Here is a 24,656-nt window from a genome sequence, read left to right as displayed (position 1 = left end):
GGGGCAGTTCATTTATTTGACTTACTGTAATGCATTTTATACATGTTTTGGTCTGCTACATATACCATTGAAAGCATTTTGTTGTATCCATTCAGTAAATCAAAAAAATATCTGCTGATTCTAACCCAGCTCTGGTAAGATGATAACTTGCTGTACACAGGAGGAGGAAGATGAGATGAGAACTGCATCCTTAGTACCGCACATATTCTACCAAACAACCAATATGAATATAAATCAAGTGCTTTACCCGAGAATACAGAACACCCATCACTCAAGTATAAACCTTTAGCACAAAATCATTTGTCACTGCAATATTTAAAAACAGTAGATGATAGAATAGACATGCTAAATGAATGTGAAATGAATGTGAACAGATACATCCATGGTGTTATTTGCAAAACATTTATTTAAAAGGGAATTAAAAATAACATTTAAAATCATACAGGCTCAGTTGGTGTCTTTTTGTCCCCCTTTTTTGGGGATGATGGGTCACTTGCTCCTTTTATGCATGGTTGTTGGCCACCAGTAGATGGTGCTTTAGTTGCTGATGACAAGAGTTTGTTTTAATGTAATTTTAAGGGCAAAAAAAATCTGGTTTATATTGACATTTTCCCTTTACCTGCTACAACGAAATTATGTGTATTTGTGTAACTGAAGAGTTTTAATTGGCCAACATAACTTGAAGTTGTATATTAATAAGACTAGCCCAATCAAATAGGGGTGTGTTAGTTGTATATCAACACCTTCTTAAATAATTATGGCATGGAGATCTATTTGTTAGTTGTTACTGGCATTTCTCTTCACTTAGGACAGTTGTGCTATGCCACATATTGTTATTTATTCCAGCTATTTGCATTGGATATAAAATAATTTTAAAAAAATCTTGCAAAGAGAAGACTTCATTAATAATGAAACTGCAAATGCTGCTGTCACCCAAAGTGTTCCCCAGAGTTCTAAAAAACTGGCAGGGGGTTACACTCCCCAGCTTCTCCAAAATTAGAAATTTCCATTTTATGTTGACTGGCCCAATGATAGAATGAGTGAAAACTACAGAGTTTGCCCTAAAGGATGGTTTAGTTGTTAAACTGTAGCTTATTACTGCCCAAATTGCTTCCACCTTGGATGAAACTCCATAGCTTTTCTTTGGCCACAGATTGCCACTTCAGCCTCTAGGTAGATGATAAAATATTTTATTAAGGCTTAATCAATACTACAAGGGTCTTTACTTTTCAAGTCGCTAGTGGCTGACCATGTAAGACTGCTCAGTTCTATCAGGAGCATATTAAAATGTGATTTGCCTTCCTTCCTCACTGTAAGACCCACACACAGCCTATGATTTTCTTTTTGTTAGATTCCCAGTTTATTAGTCCATGCATTTCATATGTAAAGACATATCATCATGCAATGCTGAATATTTTAGCTTTTGTGAAGCACTTAAAATATTAGAAAACACATTTAATAATTAGGCTAAAAACATTATAGTCAACAAACACTGTGGGTTTTTTTATAATAATTTCATATAATACAAACAATGTACAAATAGGTATAAAAACGTAAACAAAACAAGTTAATTTAGGTATTCTGTACACAACATATGACTAAATTTCAGCTGACTCAGTGGCGTAACAATATAGTGAGGATCTGTTTGTCTCATAAGCTTCGGTGTAACAGGAAATGGCAGTTTCTATTTGTGAGATCCATTGTTTCTGTAAAATATGTAGAACATGGTAAATTTAAGTATTGGATTATCCAAACTTGCTGGCTTTTCGTATTGAGTAAGAACATGTGAATTTGTAGTATCTCAAGTCAATTTCTGGCCATTACCACCACCACTTACCTATCAATCTATCACTGTAATGGAGGGGGGAGGGGGGGGGTGCAGGCCAACACTTGCCTTTAATAGAATAAAGAATAGATTCAGGGGCCTAAACATTGTTGAAAGATACATCTAGAGCCTGCATTTTACTCATATAACCGGCCTTGTAGACTTATCTGAAGAGAACCCACTGTAATTTGCTTTCTGCTTGGGGATGCTATGTGGTTTGAACCATAAAAAACACATTTTAAAAACAATGTCCTAAATTACAGATAATATGTAAACATTTAGTTTAATAGATTCAGTGCCATATTAGACTGATCAAGAATACAATTTTCAGCTACCTGTCTAGAGTATCTAATCACATACCTAAAGTAGAGCTTTGAACCAATGGCAATCAGAGAGATGAGGGGGGTTGAGTGTGAAGCAGAAAGGTGGCAAAGGATTTATAAAACTTATTTGTCACATAGTAACTGGATGTGGATTTTCTTCTTATATCCCATGGCAGGCACACAGACGCTTTTAAGTGTACTTTAATTTTTACATTATTGTTTTGTTAATATTGTCACCATCAATTACAGTATATTGCACTTTAAAATAAAAAAGCTTAACAAACCTTTTCAGATTCAGTACGTGCTTGAATAATGAAGGCAGCAATACACTGTTGATAGCGATTCCCATGCTGGATTAGGAAAGCGTTCTTCATTCCATACACTATAATAGATAAACACAGTAAAGTAAATCCATTCATTATTAGTCAGTTTACAGCTATTTTCATCTTAGAACATATTTGTCATTTACAGTTTACTACAAGACTCTGTGTGTACCCTTTTATATGTACTTACCTGTAACATGGTAGGCATCAATACTTTTTATGCTTAGCCTGTCGAGTGGAATAGGCTGGTCTAGGACTTTACAGTAGCCCCCTTCTTTTACTATGTGCTGCAGCTCTGGGTGTAAAGATGGGTACACTGTACAAGGTTCTACATTTGAAGTTTTCTGCAAATAAATTTAAAAAAAGAGTTTTACAACAAAAGACTAATGGTAAATATTCAGAATATGGACAAAGGACCCCTATAGCTCAGCTGCTTTTGCAACTACTGCAAGCCCTCATTTCAGGTTTCATTCAATCATGTGGAAAAAGTTGACCCTATGAAAATTGTCTTACAATCATGATCACTATAATTCTATTCTCTAAAAGAGCTATTTTTTTTCATGTTAGGAGTTGTGGATTTGTAATATTTACCTTATGCCTATTCCCTCCCACACCTTCCTACTAAACCACCATAGTCACATATAGCCTTACATACATGCAGGGCATTGGTCAACATTTGACATCACCAGAAGTCATAACTTTCATTCAAACTCTACAATGACATGAATAGTCTGCATTTTTTTATTGGAACCAGCTTTGTGAAGGGATACAGGAGGACAAATATTTTTCAGCTAAAGGTTTGTTTAGAATATCCAATCAGATATTTAAAGTGAAAAAATTGCACAAAAAGTACAGACTCAAAAACAAAATTAGAGCAAAACTGCATTTTCCCAGCCAAAGGGTTGGGTTTGGGTTTACAAACTAGCAAACTTTGCTGCCAAACACCATTCTGCACAATGGGACAATACCAGCTGATTGAGCTAAAGAAGTACTTACATTTGCACACCATTACATCTATTGACATTTTGGTTAAATAATTGACTGGAAAAGCAAACGTGTTTGCATCTAAATATATCACCTTTATCTGTAGGTGATGTGTGAATGTTTGTATGTTCAAGTATGCTGATAAAAGTGTCAACAATTTCCATGGTAGTGCTTTCCTACATGACTGTACATATGGTGGTAAAAAAGCATGTAAACTGCACATAAATAAAATAAATAAATAAATTACCCTTTTGTTGCGTTTAATTTTTGTTATAAGCAGTAAGTCATCAAAGAGAAGCAGGTATACATCGAGAAGACGTGTGCTCTCTAAAAAGAATGGAAATATACATTACATTGTGATATTTATATTTTATTACTTTCACAGGCACTTAAAATTAATTTGTAATTAAGTTACATTCAGAGGTTTTTTAGTCTTCTACCTGCAGCGACAAACATGCAATATAAACTTTCTATAGGCACATTCCTGTTTCTATTCTACAATGCAGCTCTTGGGGAAAAGTCTTGCATTCTGATTTTGATGCACTGCAGAATAAGATTGGAATGCACCAACCCATATGAATTAGTCATTACTCTATATGGTAGGTGATTATTATGAATATTATTAATATTAATAATGAACAGGATTTATAAAAAGCCAACATAATATGCAGCGCATGGGTGATCTATGTGGTTTAGACACCCAAGCACTTGGCATTAAGTGAATAATCTCTTCATGTAATGAAGCTGAGCCCTAAACATCAGAGAGGTAATCAAACCACTCAGGTGGATCTCTGTTCTCACTCCCTTCCATTATGATGGTTGCCAGGTCTGTGTGTATTGCCTGCAGATAGATAGCAAAAATATGAAGGATTCACAGAACACCTGGACTGTAAAAAACTTCCTGAAAACATAAGAATCATTCCTTTACTAAGCTAAGTTTCAGGTTTGTGGGTGTGCACTAAATCCTTTACATACTTAATAACAAACTCCTGCATTTGCAGTACACTTGAAGTGGCATGTTAGCCATTCATGAATTAAATGTAACTACAATAATCTCTGTTATTATCTGCTACAAGAAAAGATTGAAATAATTACCAATATTTCAGATAAATGCCCTATACGTCTAATTGCAGGTATTCTGTTCAATGTCAAAGATCACTCTGAACATTGAGACTGGCATACCAGTAGCCCTTAATGTCTATAAATCAGAAGTAACAAATTGCAAGATTCTTGCCATGTACTCCTGATCCTTTTTTTTTTGTTTTGTTTTTTTAAATACATTTATTAGAATGTGACAGTAAACTTGGGGCAAAGCTATGGTACATCAAAGCTTTTTTATATTTAGTAAAAGTAGCTTGTTGGCAATTGCCCAGAGGCTGGGGTTACACAAACAAATAAAAACTATAGTATTGAACATAATGTTTTCTTTCTTTATGTTCAAAACATGTAAATATATATATATTTTTTTTATAAAATATAACAAAAAATGTTTGCTATTTCCTTAGCAAACCTATAGTGCGGTGACAATCTTTTGTCATGTATTAAATACATAACAAAGAAAAATTGTCTACATAGATATATGTCCACAATTTAAAATGTATGGGCTTGAAAGAGATGATAGCTTTTCTTGAAGTTCAAGCATTTTCTGTTCATAAGAAGACTTTTAACAATTAGGTCCGAAAGGCAAAAAACAGAATCACCAATGTAGCCCCAGACTTGGGCTGTGTAGAGGTGCTACTTTTTTTATGGCCTACGATTACCATTCTCAGGATACAATCTAGCTGCCCTCTGGCCAACATGGTGAACAGCTAATATTTTGTAATGCAGAGGATGCAGAAGAGATCCTCCTGCCATTCCTAGGGACAGATTTATTATGCGGTTTGTGACTACACACCTGTAAGAATAAGTCTTCCTTCACGAAGAAGTTGTCTGTTGGGGGAAGATAACATGGTCTCCACATTAGATTCTTTGAAATAGTTCTTAAGACCCTTAAAAAAAAGAGAACATAATTCTAAATTGTAGACAAACAAAACAATTTTGCAGGCAAATGAAGAAAATCCAGAACTATTATGATGTACTAGGTTTTGTGCAAGCCTCTCTATCTTTTCAATATCAGCCCAACCTGGACAAGTTAAGAATAAAAACAATCATGCTAGAATGCTACAGACAATGAACACACTCATCAAAATCAATGATTTAATGCTACAAAATGCCATTCTGCGGTGTTTAATGTCATCTACTTGTGAATGTTTGGATTAGTATGGAAAATATTTATTACACATGCAAGTGCATGAAATACCTCTGGGATGAAAAATCTTTTATCTCTCTCCCACAAGCAGGGCCACACAATCACCTCCTGGAGTTGTTTGAATTTTTGTGATTTGTCCAGCAATTTCACCTTTCCTTCCAGATCCCCTAAAATACAGAAGGTAATTAATGGCTGTGTTTTCTTACATAAATTAGTATCTTTCTAATCTTCGTGCAACACCAGCAATCTATATGGAACATGCGACAACCTAGATCAACCTTCTAATAGGCACAACAAAAGATAGGTAGGGCAGGTAAGAAGCCTGGTGCTAGAAGAGGTGATGGAGCGAAGTGAAACCCATGTATGGTTAAAATATCAGTAGTACTTAAGTTAGCCAAAAATTAAGCAGATCGGCTACCATATCATTTTCTATTGATCGAGCAGATAACTGTTACCAGACCAATCACTTAGTGGAGAAATCTCCTAAACAAGCATATAGATGTTACCAATAGTGTAATATATGCAATTTTAATAGTGTAATATATGCAAATCTAAAAATTTGAGCTATGGCAATTGTTTTAAAAAAGACAGGCCTATTAAATTCTACTGCCTGTTACTCTAAAAGAATAAAAAGGTAAAACTATGTGTTTTAATAAAGCACACAATCATATTATTAACTTTTAATGAACCTTTAGTTCAGTGTTGTGCAGGATGTCTGTTAGGACCAGGCCTGATAAGAAATCTGAATCATACATGCAAAACAGGGTTGCTAGGCAGACCCAAACACAGTTTTTGTTTCTGACCCTATGGCAAGAACAAGCATTGTTCATAAATGAAGGTGTGGACTATGGTCCAGATCATTTCTCCTAGCGATTATTACACAATGAGACAATTATTTAGTTCAGATTTAACTATAACTCACAAATGCAGAGAATATAAACACATACACACTAAATGTATTGCCATATATATATATATATATATATATATATATATATATACAGGGTGTAAGGTCCTATCATGTGACTTACTGATTGAGCTTTCCACCTTCTCCTTCATTGAATAGATGGATACTTTCTCTTCTGCATCACTACTTCTTTTCCATATATTCTTGAGGAGCAAAGGATATCGGGTCAGCCGATGAAGTGGGGCCACAAGCAAATCAGTGAGGTGAAGTCGTCTACACTGCTCCTGTTGCTCGCACCACTGAAAATAATATCACCGTTAGATGTCGGTATAACAGATAGATGAAGGTATAATATATAGATTTTCCATAAATGTATCCTGTTTGTTGCAGACAAATACAGTGCAACAAAGTCAACAGATAAAAGGGTTTGTTCAGATGGAAATTCTGAAAATAACAAATTCTGACTTGTTTTTAAAAAACAATTTTAATATGCAGGCCTCAGGACTGTTACATTAATGGTAGCTAGATTACCTTGTAAGACAGTGACCTGGAACAAGCATAAATCCAATTATATATAATATATATACAGTAAGTAAAGATGTGGCTGATCGAAACTAGGGATAGGCAAAATTGGGAAATTTATTTTCATAAAAATAGAATATCAGCTAAGCAAAATTGCAAATCCCAATCCCTAATTGAGACCTACAATATATAGGTGTCATTTTCTCTCAGCAGTTGCTTAGTAATCTGCCTGAACGGGACAATCTACAATCTTGTATAAAATAACCAAGTAAAAGCAGAACTTAGCTATGTACATATGTAAGATGATTCTCAGCCGATACAAGCTGTTCTTTTTCCCTCTAAATGATGATGAAAGATCACAATGACAAAAATCTAACGTGTTTGTAGCCGTAACCCTGTCTAAGCTTCCATGGGGAAAGCTTCCATGGGGAAGCTGTGATTGCTGGCTATCCTGGCAAACATGGGGAGGATTCAAGCTTTTACTTTCCAGGAATATTTTCATGTAAGAATATTTATATTCAGCAGTCACTTCACGTCTGTCTTTAAGATCTGTCTCTTATTACTAGCGTACAATCTGAACTGTAAGGAGGCGTGAAAAGTCAATATAATATACTTCAACATTCAAATCTCTAGCAGGTTCATTATGTGCAATAGAAAAAAATATATTATTACTTTTATATATGCTGCAAAATCTTCCCTTTGCTTCAGGGTCTCCAGATAGATGACAGCAGATGTGTAATTGAGGCAGTAGATTTGATGAATTAAGCAGAGATTATCCTTAAAGTACTGCAATATCAAATGAAAAATACAGAATTCAGCCAAAAATACAAACAAACAAAATCAGTACTGACTAAATTCAAGCTGCTTTAAAAAACATATCTTACATTGCAGACTTGTGCAAGTTATGCAACAAAAATTGTACAGGTATTCCAAATATACCTCAGTCTGCAAGCATACATAATAAAAGGACCTAGGATCATTTCTGATGTTCACTTGATGATGATGAAGCAGACACACGTTGGAATTACTGTTTTGCACTAATCTGATATAAAATAAATGTTGTTTGAGGCAATCTTTTTCCTAAAAGTTTATTTTTACTATGTATCATGTTGTGTGTCTGTAAATACTGTGTGTATTACCTGAAAATAAGTTACAAATTCTCTGAACAGCAAATAACCACTAAAGAATGTCAACTTTTTTACCCAACCTGTATCCATGCTGCGAAGTACCTGGATGAACTCTGTAAAGTCTATGAACCAGCTGTACTAACCTTGAGACTCTTATAAAGAGTTGTGGAGTATTCAATCTACCTAATCAATATTTATCTTTGATGCTTGTACCCACATTGCTTTTTAGCCCTTATAAACAGGATAGTTGTCATGCCTAAGTGCAAAATTTGCATAACTTACAATTAACAATACATTTTGACATCAACAGACTTCATACAATACTGCATTAAACTTCTTGTTGAGTAACATATACTTTATTTACAAGACTTGCTTCCCATTTTGTTTAACTCAGAAGTAGTAGTTGAAAAAGGAATCATAATGCATGGTTGCAATGTACTTACATGTGTTAGCTATGAGACTAACCTGTGTTAGCAAATCTGCCAGTGATAATGAGACAGATGTTGAAGATTCCAGCTCCCTGCTTTTTATTGTGTTAAAAAAGCTGGTGGCAAAATTTAGGCTTTCCTAGGAAAAAACATACAAAAGGCATATCTCCATTAGTGTTATGTAAGAACATTGTGCAAAGTGTATTAATTCACTTCAGTAAAATGAAATAGTGTTGGATAAAACAGGGTTCTGCATATTGCAGAGCATGACTTTTCTTTGCAAAAGTTTACTTAACACACAAGTGTACAGTTTGTCCTTTTAACGAAACAACTATTATTTTATCCCTTGTCACTTCTGGTTCTGTACAGTAGCACCAGGCACCACCTGCAGCCCAGTCAGTTTGCACAGATAGTCCAGATTTTCCAAGATGGCACATTTATACATCTCATTGCAAAAAAGGTTTGCTGTATCTCCCAGTGTGCAGGACATACCAGGATATGGGCCTTTACAGAGAGCTGAAAAGTAGGGCAAGAACCCAAACGGAGGAACATGAGGAGCACTGCCAGAGACCTACTGAATGAATTCCAGTTGTCTACTCATGTGCATGTTTCTGAACAAACTGTCAGTAACAAACTCCTTGAGGGTGGCATTTGGGCCTGACATCATGCAGTTAAAATGCCATTTGCTAGGGAACAAAGGAATGTGAACATTATGCTGCCTGCAACATCATCCAGCATGGCCAGTTTGGTAGTGGGTCAGTGACAGTCCTGCCAAAAGGGAATGCCAGCCTGTAAGAGTGGCTGAACTTCCACATGTTAGCTAACTGGAAGAAATCCTCCGTTCCTTTGTCAGACCTTACACTGTGCAGTGGATATGAGTTCCACCTGGTGCAGGAAAATGCCTTTACTCACATGGCCAGAGTGTGTAGGCAGTTTCTGGGTGACGAAGGCATTGATGCCACTGACTATCCCCCATGTTAACGAGGACTGAAACCAATAGGGACCCTCTGAATCAGTGCATGTGGCTCTGAAAAGTACTGCCACATACTCTCCAGGAGCTCACTGATGCCCTGATCCAAGTTTGGGAGAATATCTGCCAGGGCAATATCCACCATCTCATTATAATCATGCCAGACATTGCTGAGAGTTTAAAAAATCATGTAGGAGCCATACACACTACTGTGCAACATGTACAACATTTATTATGACAACATGAGTTGTCGTAATAAAATTCACACTAACTCGATCATTCTGTGATTTCAATATATTACTTCGATTTTCAGTGTGATTTTGAATCCAGCCCTCAGTGGGCTAATGATTTTGGATTCCACTGACTGTTGTTATGTAATTTTACAAATGTAAATCAATAACGATTTTCAACTTGAATGTTTTGTTCCTTGAAATCTGATATGTGATTTTACTGTTCCCCTAATTTTTGTTGAGCAGTGTACAAATGTTCTCCTTTACTAATCATGTGTATATGTCTAAAGCAACCTAATAATTACAATTACCTGTCATCCAATCTCCATTACTCTTAAAGCTTCCCAGTGAGTTGTCTTACTATCTTAGTGGCAGTTTTCTTTTTCTTTATGTAAATAAATGTTATTTATTAAGGAAACAAACAGATTTACCTGGCTCAGGTCCTCCAGATTAGCAAATAACCTAACCGGATCCACATCCAACAGAAGATCATTGTTTTGTAAGTGCTTAAGTGCATGAAAAAATATCTATGGTATAAAGAAAGAAAAAAACAAGTGTAAATGCAGTATTTTCATAAGTGGTATACAATGTTTTTCCTGTAAAATAACCTATAATACTAGACCCAAATACAGTATGCAAAACCACCTGGAAGCACATTGGAAAAGTCCACTGCATAGATTTTACCAAAAACCTGGGATTCTAACTATATATTACTACATATTACTTATTAAGCCTGTATAACTTACATATGCACTGATTTTATTGCTCTCATTCCTCAGGAAACATAGGAGAAACGCCTATTGCAAGGAGCACAGGAAGAATATTTACACCCACTGAAGTCATTCAGTGCAAGAAAATACCACTTGGACAAAGTTGTTTGATGGTTTCTTTCCCTGATGACTATTGGCTGAATTTGCAACTGGCCATAGACAAGATGGTAAATAAATTAGCTGAATGGGGCAATTATCATATCTACATACATCTTTACCTATTGGAGATCCAATGCACAAATAATGTGCTCTGATGGGATGACTTAGAGATGACCTACAGTGGATCTTCACTAAATCACTAAATTACTATTGTAACACATCAATTTTTGTAACCCTCTAATATCTAGAAAATCCTCCTTAAAACTATTTTTCAGCAAAATGATAATGGGGGGGGAGGAGACCAGAATATAAATGACAGATATCCATTAATGAGGTATAATTTTTATGTTGGCCTGCCAGTAGATTGATCTTTCATATTTGCTAAATCAGTATGATCAGCTTTGTGAAGTCAGACAGTATTTTCATTTCTAATTCAGTTACTAATGCCAGCAGTCTAAAATGATAGATAATGGGAAACTGACTGCTTAAAGATGATTTCTATGATAATCCTACTAAAATACTTTATAAATATGAAGCATGTGTATTCTTACCTAGAGTGGAACTAATGTGCTACTCTGTACAAATGGCAAGCATGCAAATTTTTACTGCAGAAAGGGACAGGCAATGTTCCTTCTGCAATAACTTTTTGTACCTGCCTGATTGCTGCCTTGCTGACAAGTTTCACTGGGACTGGGAATAAATGGACTCCTTCATGGAAGTTATGTCATCCCCACCCAGCCATTCAAGATGGTCGCAGATCATTTTCAGGAAGAGAAGGACAATGAAGGTGGTGGCACTCTGCTATGGAACAAGTACAGGGGAGTAAATTTTTCCCAGACATGAGCAGCAATACAATATACCCCTGTAGAAATAGAAAAACTTCTTGCAGTAGAGATCTGTCACGTCTTCTCCCTATTTTTTGTAAGAGCTGACTGGTTTTTAGTTTTCTACAGGCAGTTTGTAATATATATATATATATATATATATATATATATATTTTTTTTTATATAAACTCAGTATATAAACTCAATTGGTGTGCAATATACAACAGGCATCATTTAATGATAAAAGATAAATGATAAAAAACACAGGCCCCTCATCCTAAAGATTTGAAATAATGCATAAATTAGGTCATTAAATGAAGCAAAAATAGCAACCAAACTCACCATTTTCAGAACTAGTAAATGCTCCAAAAAATAAATGCATTCTGAAGTGAAAAGCTCCCATACGGACTGTTGTCTTTTTCTATTTACTGCATTAGGAAGCCCCTTATGTTCAAGATTACGCATGTTTCTGAACTCATCCCAAGTCTTATCCTGTTTTAAGAAAAACAGCATAATAAGTTCTCTATGTTGTTTTACAAATTCTTGAGCTTTGAACACAAAGTAGAATTAGTTAGATATGAAAAACTATCAAACAAATTACTAGTAATGACTTTAGACATGCACAGATATATACGTATATCAATTACAATCTTAGGGGTATTAAAAACTACAGGGGGTTGAACTTAGTTTTAATATTGCTATTTGTGCATATTATATTTTGAGGCTTGAATTTTTTATGTTTTGGATAAAAAAGGAAAGGGTAACAGCCTCTGTATGGTCAACATGGACTAAGAAAGCACCTAAAACCTGACTTTAGTCAAAAGTGTAAATAAAAAATTGTAACTGGTGCTTGGCGTTAATAAAAGAAAACTGTTCCAAATACACTTGTAATTTTTATTTTACAGTACATTACTAGCAACTTGGCCATAGCAAAAATACCTTGACATTATAAAATTCATATTCGCAGAAATCTGGTATCTTGAAAGATGATAGACACATTTCCAAATCTGAAATCTGTTTTTGTTTTCCTTTAATAAACTGAAAAGAAAATAAGTAATATGTAATGAAAAATAATATAATTTTTAAAGTAAAAAATGGTATTAATGACCCACTAAGAATTAGCAAATTAATCCATCAGGCTTCAGACTCATTGGGCCGGATTTATTAAAACTCTCCAAGACTGGAGTAGATAGACCATCATGGGAAAACCTGGGTGATCCAGCAATTCTGGAATGGCTTTCTTACAAATATTTAGCTATTATATGGCCAGTGTTTTTTGTTCTGGACCAAATCCATTGTAGGTATGCTGAATGACCATAATAGTTTTATCTTCTCCAGTCTTGGAGAGCTTTATTAAATCAGGCTCTATGCATAAAGGGTTGTATCTCATCTGCCAGATATCTGCAAATAATTCCTGACCCGTTTAACTCCCCAAATCTAAAAAAAAGCAAATTAGATACTCACCGATGTCTTCTTGGAGAAAGGCCATTTTGGTTTCTTAGCATCTAGATTAAAATATTATATTGTTATTACATTTGCTTTCACCAGTTACAGTACTATTAGTATATTCAATGCGGAGTAATTGCTTTCTGTGTATCATTATGGTATAACCTGCCATCCCCAGAATACGTATTTTCCTTAATAAACATGATGATTATATGGTTGACTGTCACTTAGGATATAATAGTAGCAATAAGAAACCATATACATAGTACATGTCCATTTGTGTGTGTTTAAAATAACTACAAAAAAGTGATCAGAAAATGAAGACTTTTATGTGAGTTCAATTTCCAGAACCACTGGTCCAGCATTCACAGACATAAGGAAAGAAGATCACAAACTGAAGCTATCTACCTAATTTTATGTAAAATGCAACTGCTATGTGATTAAATTGCATCGTATGTATAGATACATGGGGCTATACTGACACAAATTTCACCCAGATGTAAACTATTTAATCATCTTAGTTTGCTCTTCTAATACCTACCTGCATTAGGCAACCATGTAGCATTGTACATGTAATCAGAGGCTCCATCAGACACCAAAAGATCCCCTGGAAACACCTCCAGACCAGGTAAACTTAGGACTACAGAACTGCGCCTCCTTTCACTCTGTCTTTAAAAACAAAATAATATAATTAAAACATAATGGCTGAACAGGGTAAGGCACCTGCATTTCTTCTAGAGTATACGATAATCTGAAAAGGCAGAGATACATATTTTTGTTTACCTGTTTCTGTAGATCACAGGTACCATGGCTCCTTCTTTGTATGACCATTATTACATATATTAGGTTAATATCAAGTATTATGAATATATTGAACCATGGTCATAGCATGGTCTTAGCAGTTTACAAAGCAAATATGTAAAAGTTCAAAGTTTCTGGCAGAACTTAAAGCTTATTTCAGATAATACTCTCTGACTGACAAGTTTTAATTAACTTTAACACAGGCAGTTGACAGCCTTTCTCTGGTTATTTGACCAACTGCTTTGATTTACTACTTATCTTTATTAAAATTCCAGAATAATTGAAAATGGAGAATGTAAGACCATGACTGGCTATTGTATTGGTGGCTTTTACTTTTCTGGCAAGAAATCAGTTAGGCTTGTTTTGCTTGTTATAATTCCATAATATTCTAATCATTGGTAAATCAGAGGAATTCTTTCTAATTGTATAATAATATTATTATTTATAGTTGCAAGAAAAAGTTTGCAACTCTTTAAAAATAATTGGATTTCTGCATGATTTCTTTAAACAAAGTCACAAAAACAGTCATTGGAAAAAATGTATTAAAATGACATCTCATATAATAGTCAGTTGAATCCCTATTGTCAGCCTTTGTCTACATGTATATACACAGTTAATGAATTTTAGTTGGCTTCGTCAGCCTTCATCTATTATGCAGTGGTTCTCCCCATGCATAGGGTTAAATGCTTGTTTTTTTTTTTTTTGGGTACCTTTAAAAATGTATTTACTTACTTCCTTTACTTCCCCATTGCTTTCCTCATGTGGCTTGAGAGAACAAAAGATTAGGGAAGTAAAACTAATTTTTGATGGTACCCTAGGCAAAACAAACGCATAAATAATTAACAAAACAGCATTTACCTCTTGCAAGGTGGGGACAGTGCAAGGACATGTCTGAAATATCCTCAGAGTTCAGCTGTGATTATTTATTTAATATTGTTTTTTTTTTAATCACATCTATTCTTGTTATTGTTTTTTAAACCGTCTTGCTATATTCTCCCCAACCTCAGCTGTTCATATCTGTTTGCAGAGTGTATGAACAGTCTTTATCTGCCTAGCTTTTTACTGTTTGTAGTCACAGAGTCTATGTTTGCACTGTTTTTGTTTTTTCTATGTAACCTGTTTGTATCTCTTTGTGTTTGCTTGACCTGTCTGTACCTGCTCTGCCTTTATTGTCCTTGCCAAATGTCCCCAGATGCTGATCATCCTGTAATTCCTAGATGCTGAAATAATTGGACTATGTGTAGGACGCTGTTGAATGAGCATGTTTAATTAGTCCCCTGTCTTGTCCACACCATGCAGATCATTATTATGGCATCATGGTAAACACACTATGCTACATTTTTAAAGAATGACTTCCTTTTTTCCTTAAACTCCAATAATGTTGCACTTATGTGTACAGTATAAGCCTGTAAAATGAGTCTGTATTAGCAGCGCAACGCAAAATTTAATAGCTGCTGTTTTCCATAATGTGATTGTAGAACATGCAATATGGCAGATTATTATTATTATTAATATTAAACTGTATTTATATTGAGCCAACTTATTACGCAGAACTGTACATTAAATAGAGGTTGCAAATGACAGACAGATACAAATAATGACATAGGAAAATGAAAAAGCCCCCCCAAAGGAGCTTACAACTAATCTTACAAAGATTTAACTCTTTGTTTAAAGTGGAACATATGATTATGTCCGACTGGTTTGTTCTGCTCCTCTGCATTTTTGCAGCTTAAATCTTCCAGAGGTGGATTTGCTTTAAAACACTGTACTTTATCCCTTCCAACTTCCACTTTGAGAAGAATAGGAGGGCTCACATATAAATCACTTCAATTAAAAAGCTGCAATTTGGGTGACCTTAAAAAAAACACAGGTTCACTTTAAATACTCATTTAAAGATTGTCATTACTATGAATATTCATGAACAAACATCTTTAATTCTTAATTTTTCTTCTGGAATAGCTGTGAATTCTTACAGTGATGATGCAGCAAACCATGGCACACTAGAGCCAAAATACAGTTTATATTTTTATCTATCAGGTCAAATGCAGCAGTTTACAATGTGTCAAGCCATCATATGTTGTAAAAGCCTTGGTTAAAATACCAAATCACCCACAAACCTGAAGATGACTCATGTTAGTGTACAGAAATCTAAGTTATAGTTTTATATGTTACCAACATTAGTTCTGAACTTTGGCCACTTTCACTGAGAAGTCAGATCAAAACAATGAACAAAGGTTTAGGAAATTCTATTGAAGCAGAATATGGACTAGCTAATAATTAACATTTTATATTGTATTGTCATTGTAATGATATAAACAATATATTAATAATAATATTATATACAAAAACATCAACATATTGGGTATAGAAGATCAGAAGAACACAAATGTTTATCTCCTAAAATTATATTTAGACGTATTTTCTGTTATGCTTATAGAGAAAGCAAGATTTGCCATTTGTTAATAATTAGTGTGCATAATGATAGCCACAAAACAATGAACAATCACTCAATCACAAAATCAATAGTTTGAAACTGTCTGTACCTTGAAATGACAATTTGACACAATAAAAAAAAAAAATTGGTCAAATTAAATAAAGTAGGTTTTAATCAGTTTAGGTCCCCCCCCCTTCTTTTTGTATATGGATCCCATGGTCATACCATCAAACACTTCTACATACAGCCTGTTTTCATATTGTTTCCACACCTATCCTGAACAACCTGGATTCTCTCATACCCTCCATACTCCTCTCCATACTGGCTGCCATTATATTCTCTGCTCCCCTCTCCAGCACATTCTGAATGTTGTCATACTCTCCACATTACTTTGCTGCATATTCATTTCACTGTCATACTCTTTGGTTTCTTAGACTGGATAAACTGATCGCCATAATACCCTGTGATATCCTGTACCTGTAAATATCGTCTCCTCCCAAACCCTTTATGTTTGCATCCTGGATGCTGTCATATCTTTCCTTTTCTGCACTTCTACCCCATATATCACCCAGGCACAATTATGCACATACTGCCAAAAATTATACCCCATGTCACTGTGCTCCTGCAAATAATGTATTATACTCATCACACTTCTCTTCTGCACATACTACCTATGTTTATACAATCTGTGCTCCTCACTTGCACATCTTGACCCCTTGCAAACCTTCCTATGCTCCTGAACTCCTGCACATCCACACTCTGCTCCTCAACACACTGCCTCTTCTCACATTCTCCTCACTCCTTCCCTGCACATACTGCCCCCTCTCACACCCTTTATACTTCACTCATGTGCACATAGTCCCCTCTCACACCTTCTCTCCTGCAATCACTACCCTCTCTCACACTCTTCATACTCCATTTATAGACTATCACCTACTCTGCACCATGACTCTGCACTGCTCTGCTACATGTTCTAGATGCTTACAGTCCTTACCAAGACATGTGCTTTACTAATTAATGGCGTCAAATGCTAATATTAATTGCACCCAAGTCCCCACCCCCATATTTGTTTTTTTCCTGCAGCAATATGTATCCAATCTTGACATTTCAGGCACATAATTCTGGCAAGCGTTAATTCCCTTAAAACTTGGACTCCCATGGACTAAAAATATTACTTCCAACAACTTTACAAATTTAGATAACAATAGCAGATTGGCTTCTGACTCTAATACATCATGTTCACCTCAATGTTTGATTTACTTGTATATACACTGTAATTTTGCAGTGTTCGAAAATGGCACATATAAAATAGAATGCTCCTTATATCAGATACAAAAGTTTTCTTTCTCACAATATTGGGTTTCTTCTCAGGGTAGATTATAAAATGCAAACCTGAATTACTTCACTCAGTTCTATGAGGTCAATTTTTAAAGCAAACTTTGCAACCTCACCCACCTTGACAACTCATCATTTCCCCTTTCTGACTACAACCTAATCACTTTCAACCTATCAAACTCTTGCCCCCCTTCGCCACATCCCAGACCTGGCCAATGGCAGAGAGATATCCGTAACCTTGATCACAACCTTTTCTCAAACTGCCTTACGCCCCTCACCCCCACTCTCTCCAAAATCACTTCCCCAGATGAAGCTGCCACCCAGTTCAACAACACTCTTTCCTTGGCTATGGATAAAGTTGCTCCTGCCACCTTCTGCTACCCCTACCCTGCCAACTTTTCCTGCTCCTTCTCCTTGATCTTTCCTCTGCATTTCACACTGTTGATCACCCCCTTCTAATACAAATCATGCACTCCATTGGTATCAGTGACACTGCTCTCACTTGGTTTGCTTCCTATCTGACCGCTCCTTTCAAAATTTCTTTCAATGGTAATTCCTCCTCACCCACTCTCCTCCCTGTTGGTGTTCCCCAAGGGTCAGTCCTTGGACCGGTTCTCTTTTCTCTGTACACCTCCTCTCTCGGTAGTCTCATATCCTCCTTTGGCTTACAGTACCATCTGTATGCTGATGCAACGCAAATCTATCTGTCCACCCCTGACCTGTCTCCCTCAGTCCTGGATAAGGTCTCATGCTGCCTGTCGGCCATCTCATCATGGATGTCTGACTGATTCCTGAAACTCAACCTGGATAAAACAGAACTCATCATCATCTCCCCTTAAAATTCTAAATCTCCCTCTGACTTTTTGCTAACGGTTAACAACACAGTTGTGGGGCCCTCCCCTCAGGCACGCTGTTTTGGCATCACCTTCGATTCTGCCCTCTCATTTCCCCCCCCCATATTCAGAACATTTCCAGGTCCTGTCACTTTCACCTGCGCAACATCTCCAAAATCTGCCCCTACATGTCTCTAGAGACCACCAAACTCCTTGTACATGCTCTTATGTCTCATCTGGACTACTGTAATCTCCTTCTCTCTGGTATTCCACTAACCGGACTCGCTGCTCTACAATCTATCATGAACGCTGCAGCCGGACTCATCCATCCTTCCCACCGCTCCTTTTCTGCTGCATCTCTTTGAAGTTCCCTTTATTGGCTTCCATTTCACCTTAGAATCAAATTCAAGCTCCTGTGCTTTGCCTTCAAATCCCTACACAGCTCTTGTCCAACCTACCTTTCTGACCTGGTAGAAAAATACTCCCCTACCCACTCTCTTCACTCCTCCAATGACCTACTAATGACTTCCTCACTCATAACCTCATCACACGCATGGCTCCAAGACTTTTCTAGAGCTTCCTCTACTCTCTGGAATGATCTTACTTGTCCTATTCAGCTTGCTCATACCTTGTGCTCATTTAAAAGAGCACTCAAAACACACCTTCTTCTGTCTAATAAAACCCATCTCCCCATATTTCCCCTCCTTATGTGTGAAACTTCCCCCACCTCCTAGATTTTAAGTTCCTCGGGGCAGGGTCCTCTTCTCCTCCTGTATCAATGTCTGTAACTGTCTGTCATTTGCTACCCCTATTTAATGTACAGCACTGCGTAATATGTTGGCGCTATATAAATCCTGTTTATTATTATTAATAATATTAATAATAATAAAGGAGTGAATCTGACATGCATTGAAACATTCCCAGTTGGAGAATTAATTACTGCATTGAAACACATGGACCTGAGATATCCCGGAGATATCTCCACCGGGGAATGTTTCAGTAAATGTCAGATTACCTACTTTATAAATAGACCCAATTGTGATGAAAATTAAGTTATTGTAACATACTGTTACATATGATATGACCAAAACCACCCCACCAAAAAAAAAAAAAATAGACAATAAATATGTTAACTTCCAAAATGTGATATTATTCTAAAAAATATGCCTAAACTAGCTCTGAGTCACTGCTGTTGCCATGATGAACTGTATGGACGTCTAACGTTATGTACAAAGCACTTTGGATATGTCTATACTCTGTTTACATTTATCTCAATTCCAACAGGGCAAAACCTAAACTGCAAGTGCAAGTGAACCTCTACTCCAAGCCTGTGTGAAAGTTCTGTGATGTGTATAGGAAACATGCTTTACCAGAGGGTTTGGCAGAGCAGGAAACCACTGACTTCTATTAAAGGTGTTGTGTCTACTTTTATCTCATTACACATGTGGAAAAAGATTAAAGTATTCATAGACAACGTGAGGTAAATATTTTGTAATCTGATTCATTTTGTTTGGATAAGGAGATGATTGGGTACATAGCGTATTACACACTGTCCAACGTGTGCTGACACCCTCTAGCCAATCATAGCTGGAAAAGATTTTTTGGTAATTGAAGATGTATACAACTATCTAAGAATATTGTTCAGTGAAACAGACCAGCCATTTACAGAACCACAAGCCGTTATTGCTTCTTGTGTGATGTACCTGATAAACTAAGGTGGTAAAAGCTTGGGTAACACTATTCCACTTTCCTCTTAGAAGACTCACATGGGAACAACAAAACAAATAAACAAAAATAAAAAAAAACTTCTACATAAACTTTTCAAGCAGTAGCAAAGCTTTAAACAAGTCATCACTGACCAGAAAGACTGTTCAGACACCAGTGAAATCAGCATACAATTATTAGATACAGTTCTACATTCTCATGTGTGTGGACATGTATAAACTGGTATAAATATGTAGGCCTGATTTTGGGGGAGTTCTTATGTCCGCCAAAATGCATTGGCTATGTTTGTTACCACTGGATAATAAACTGTGGACACAAAGTGGTTTGGCACTCGTTTCCAAATCTCTTTGTTGGAGTCTAGCCTGGGACCTTAATTAGGGTAGATAAGGGATCTCCTCAAAGCAATTGGGCTGTTAAGATTGCATTAAAATTACAACTAATGTTGAGTGCCTCTTGCATTTTTGTTTGTGCACTAGTAGGCTGGCAGGCTTCCAAGTTGGTCTGATATCTACTAATATGTACTAATTTACCATCCAGTTTGTATACATTGTTAGGGTTTTACCAAAATAACCAGATTTAGCAGAGAAAAAAAACAGATTTAGCAGAGAAAAATTCCCAAATAAAGTGAAAAGTTTATAGGTTGACTTTAAGTTGTAAGCTCTTGTTAGCTGTGTTTGTTCTCCTTTTTTCTTTTTCTCTAAAGAAAAACAGTGCTACACCTCTTGTATATTTGATTAACTCTGCAGCAGCTTTCCCTGATATAAATAAACATGTACTCACATAGTATTTAAATAGAAACAAATGCATAAGACATGTACATACCTGCTTAGAACAAACTGATGTTTGTTTTCTAGCAAGACAAAGTTAACATTAGCCTCTGTTATTAAAAGCCTAACCCTCTTTTGATAATTATTAAATACAGACTGGTACAATTGGAAAAGAGTGATGCATTTCTTTTGGCATCTGGTCAACAAAGAGAACTGGAGAAGAAATCACATGGCTTAGTTTGACTGATTCTGTAAGTCTCAATAAAAGTTTAGAGTAAAGTTAGAGAGTGACTAACCATGAGATTGTATAATCCATGCATGTGATGGAATATAATCATTTTTTTAAGGAGACTGGGGCATAAACATGCACACGTGTAATACCAAAAATGTGATGACTACAGACTCCAATCTCTGGGAAACAAGTGTGAGGGGCAAAAGGTGTCTCCTAATTTTTTTCTTGAGTAGCTTTAGCCTTTAAATGCATGTCCGATTTCCCTATGTCTTGTATTCTTCTCTTCTTAATAACAGAGGCCAATGTGTACTTTCTTATGCTAGAAAACAACTGATTGTACAGAAAGAATCCAAGCAATTTTCATTTGTTCTCTGTTAAAATACAGAACTTTACTTATTCCTTTCCCTCTCTGCTTACACTGATTTAATTCCCAGCAAACCATTGCTGCTGCCTTCACTCACAATAAATTTACTGTCACTAAGAGCAGACTCTTGAAGGATGCAGTTCTGTAACAAGCTCATGCTAATGCTGGCTCCAAAAACTGCTTATGTAGTTGTTTCATTGCCTTTGTTCTATTCAATTACAATATTAAAATAGAATCACAAAGTCACAACCTAGGCCTTTTATTAAAGTTCACCAGCACCACTGCTGTCCTGTGGGAGGAAGTGGGATTTATATGCAATCCTATGCCTGGAAGTATCATTTATATCACAGTGAAGCAAACAAAGGTGTATATCAATATATATTTTACCAAAAGTGCAGATTTAAGGTAAGCTGCAGCACAGCTTGAAGGAATATATTCTAAATGTTAGTTCAAATAGCAACATTTCAGCCCCCACTCTCTTTTGGAACCTTTTTTATGCAGAGGGAGAAGACTGGGATGCATGAATGGAATGTTGTATAGAATTTTCCAAAATAAGGAACTCATCGAGCCCAACAAATATGGGAGATCTATAGGACATGGCGCTTCATTTGCCTCTGTATTGTCTGCAACATGTTGGGTCTGCATCCTGCTCCCCCATTAAATTAGCAATCCCTGCTAAATGGGTGTACAATCAATTGTTTTAGAAACATGGCTTTAGAAAGATGCGTGCTGTGATAAAAGAAGAACCTAGGAGTCTGTGCCATGAAGATAAGGTAGGAACTCCCAAATCTGTTCCATTATTCTGCCCTCTTGCTAAACAAAAAAAGGTGCCTGTTTACATGCTTGGTGAATCAGGTGGGATTTGGCATGTGCTTTTGAAAGCATTAATAAAGTTTTTAAGAGACACATATGAAGATATCAACCTACTACACTGGGCAAATGTTAGTGGTGTGAATTGCAATGATTGTATATCTGCAACAAAAAATATCCTTGCACTATGTATATCAAGGTTTTCTGTAACAGAAAATACAGTCAACATATGAAAAGTTTCAATTGCATGATCGGCAGTGTTTTCTACATGCCAGTCTGCAGGTAGAATAAACAGTATATTGTAACTTTCCTATAAATGTTTAGAAGATCTGCATGGAATCAATAAATTAAAACTTAAACAATGGTTTACTTCTCTCCCTTACCGTGACTGGTGGAACTCCTTTGTCTGCAAGACAAGAAAAACACAAACTGGTTATTTTCTTGTCATCCTTTAGATATCCTAATTCTGTACATAGAATGGGATATTGATTATACACTTTCGTGAGACATTTAGCTTTTTTACCACCAATACCAAGTATGCACATCAGAAATAGGTGAGAAAGGCAGCCAGAAAGTAACAAGTTTACTTGAACTGTACATGTATATCAGTAAAAATAATGACTGAAGGGGCAAACCTAAGCACTAGAATTTTATTGTCCAAGATAAAAATTCATGATTGTTCCAGGGGATATTCTAGCATCTGTGAAGCTGTCCTAGGATGTCATTTACTAACTGATTCACTATGAACCTACATGATTGCCAGAATTTCTGAATGAGGAGGACACAGCAGAGCACCACACACTCCCATCACCTCTCCATACTATCACTGGAACCCAATGCTACTTATTAACAAGTGTTTCCAGTGCTTTTGTTTGTACAGAACTTTACTGACCATCCAAATTATTTGAAGCTGGATGGGCATCATATTTTTCCTGCCCTAAAACCAAGCCTCTGTTTTTTTGTTTTTTTTTGCAAAGCACACTGATAAGAAAACAGATGTGTATGGGTGTTACTACAACAATAGTTGTATTATATGCCACATGCCACAACGGCCACATAAAATGCTTTGATTTGTCATTCAATATCAGTCAACACATTTAACTCAGACATATAATAGTTTATAATATGTATAGCTTTCAGAACTGGTAGAATTTCAACAGAAGTTTCCTGAGTAACATAAGAGTTGTCTGTTTTAATGCCAGCGTGACTTTGTTTAACAATAAACCTGGTAGGAGATGAATTAAGCGCCAGGAATTACTAGATTAGGGGACCTCCACTGTATAACCACAAGCTGACTCATTAAATGCACAAGACAGTTAATGAGAAAATGATACAGTGCCAGCATTTCCAAGCGTTGGTTGCTAGGAATACTGACAGTTGGATATGTGATTTCATTCTTCTGCTAGCCAGCAAACATGACCTAGTTCAACAAGGACACAATGTTCTGCTCCTTATTTCCCATTCATTTCCCAGACGTAATTAAGACAGGCTGAATGTAATAAAGGATATTTGTTAGGACCCTCTGTGACACCGTAGGATGCTGTATCTAAGCAAAGTTCCAGTAAGCACACATAGTTGAAATTCTGACTTCACCTGCCCCCACATAAAGCTAATGTATCTCTACAAGAACTCCAGGCAGCTATGAAAAACTATTTAGGCCAGTTATGAATTTTTTTAAATAGGCACTTTCACTACTTGGTACTCAATCTAAAAGCAGGCAGGGAATATGTATGAAGGGTAATTACATAGAAACCCTGTCTGCTGCAGTAATGCTGATCAGCAGAAGTATTTGTATCATAATTTAACAGCAATCGATGCTTCTGTTTGTGCAGGTAAGTAGTTAGTAGTAGCAGGTTAATTCGTTTGAGAATCAGATAGTGAAAGGGTCTTTAACAACTATTATAAGTACAACCCCCGGTATACCCATATAGAGCTTCACTTACACCAAAAGAGGGAGAGTCAGCCCACCTAGCCACCTTGCCATATGCTCCCAGTCTTAAACTATGTACATGTCAGATGATTCTCGTCCAACAATCGCTTCAGGGCTGATTTTGGATAAGAATCTGGTGTGTGTACAGCGCTTATCCGACGTTGTTCATAGATCCATCCTGGCGGATGCATGAACAACAAAAGAGGGAGCAAAGCCGGGTGCTGCTCCACTGCTCTCCCCCCCTCTCCATAGAGCAGAACGACACTGTACGTACAGCGCTCGTTGAGTCTATTGTCATTGGAAAGGATTGTGAAAGAATTATTAAACATGTGTACGTAGCCTTACTTTGTGAACATACTTAGGGCAGAAAACACTGGAATAACCTCGTGTGTGTGCTTT

General features: G+C 36.2%; 1 protein-coding gene across 3 annotated transcripts in view; it reads right to left on the bottom strand.

Moving 5' to 3' along the window:
- Positions 1-383: 383 nt before the first annotated feature.
- PLEKHG7 (pleckstrin homology and RhoGEF domain containing G7) overlaps positions 384-24,656 on the bottom strand; it is a 38,429-nt gene continuing 14,156 nt past the window's right edge. For all 3 annotated transcript variants that reach the window (XM_072401246.1, XM_072401247.1, XM_072401248.1), the window contains exons 3-17: positions 22,711-22,733; positions 13,568-13,695; positions 13,045-13,085; positions 12,520-12,618; positions 11,923-12,072; positions 10,319-10,414; positions 8,725-8,826; positions 7,805-7,918; positions 6,735-6,909; positions 5,755-5,870; positions 5,350-5,443; positions 3,703-3,782; positions 2,662-2,815; positions 2,433-2,530; positions 384-1,706 (exon numbers count right to left, since the gene is read on the bottom strand). In XM_072401246.1, coding sequence (XP_072257347.1) covers positions 1,599-1,706; positions 2,433-2,530; positions 2,662-2,815; positions 3,703-3,782; positions 5,350-5,443; positions 5,755-5,870; positions 6,735-6,909; positions 7,805-7,918; positions 8,725-8,826; positions 10,319-10,414; positions 11,923-12,072; positions 12,520-12,618; positions 13,045-13,085; positions 13,568-13,695; positions 22,711-22,733 — 1,578 coding nt within the window. In that variant the 3' untranslated portion in view covers positions 384-1,598. The remainder of the gene's footprint in view (positions 1,707-2,432; positions 2,531-2,661; positions 2,816-3,702; positions 3,783-5,349; positions 5,444-5,754; positions 5,871-6,734; positions 6,910-7,804; positions 7,919-8,724; positions 8,827-10,318; positions 10,415-11,922; positions 12,073-12,519; positions 12,619-13,044; positions 13,086-13,567; positions 13,696-22,710; positions 22,734-24,656) is intronic.

Source organism: Pyxicephalus adspersus, chromosome 2 (genome assembly GCF_032062135.1).
Source record: "Pyxicephalus adspersus chromosome 2, UCB_Pads_2.0, whole genome shotgun sequence".
Lineage (NCBI taxonomy): Eukaryota > Metazoa > Chordata > Amphibia > Anura > Pyxicephalidae > Pyxicephalus > Pyxicephalus adspersus.
This window is presented reverse-complemented; position numbering and strand designations above follow the sequence as displayed.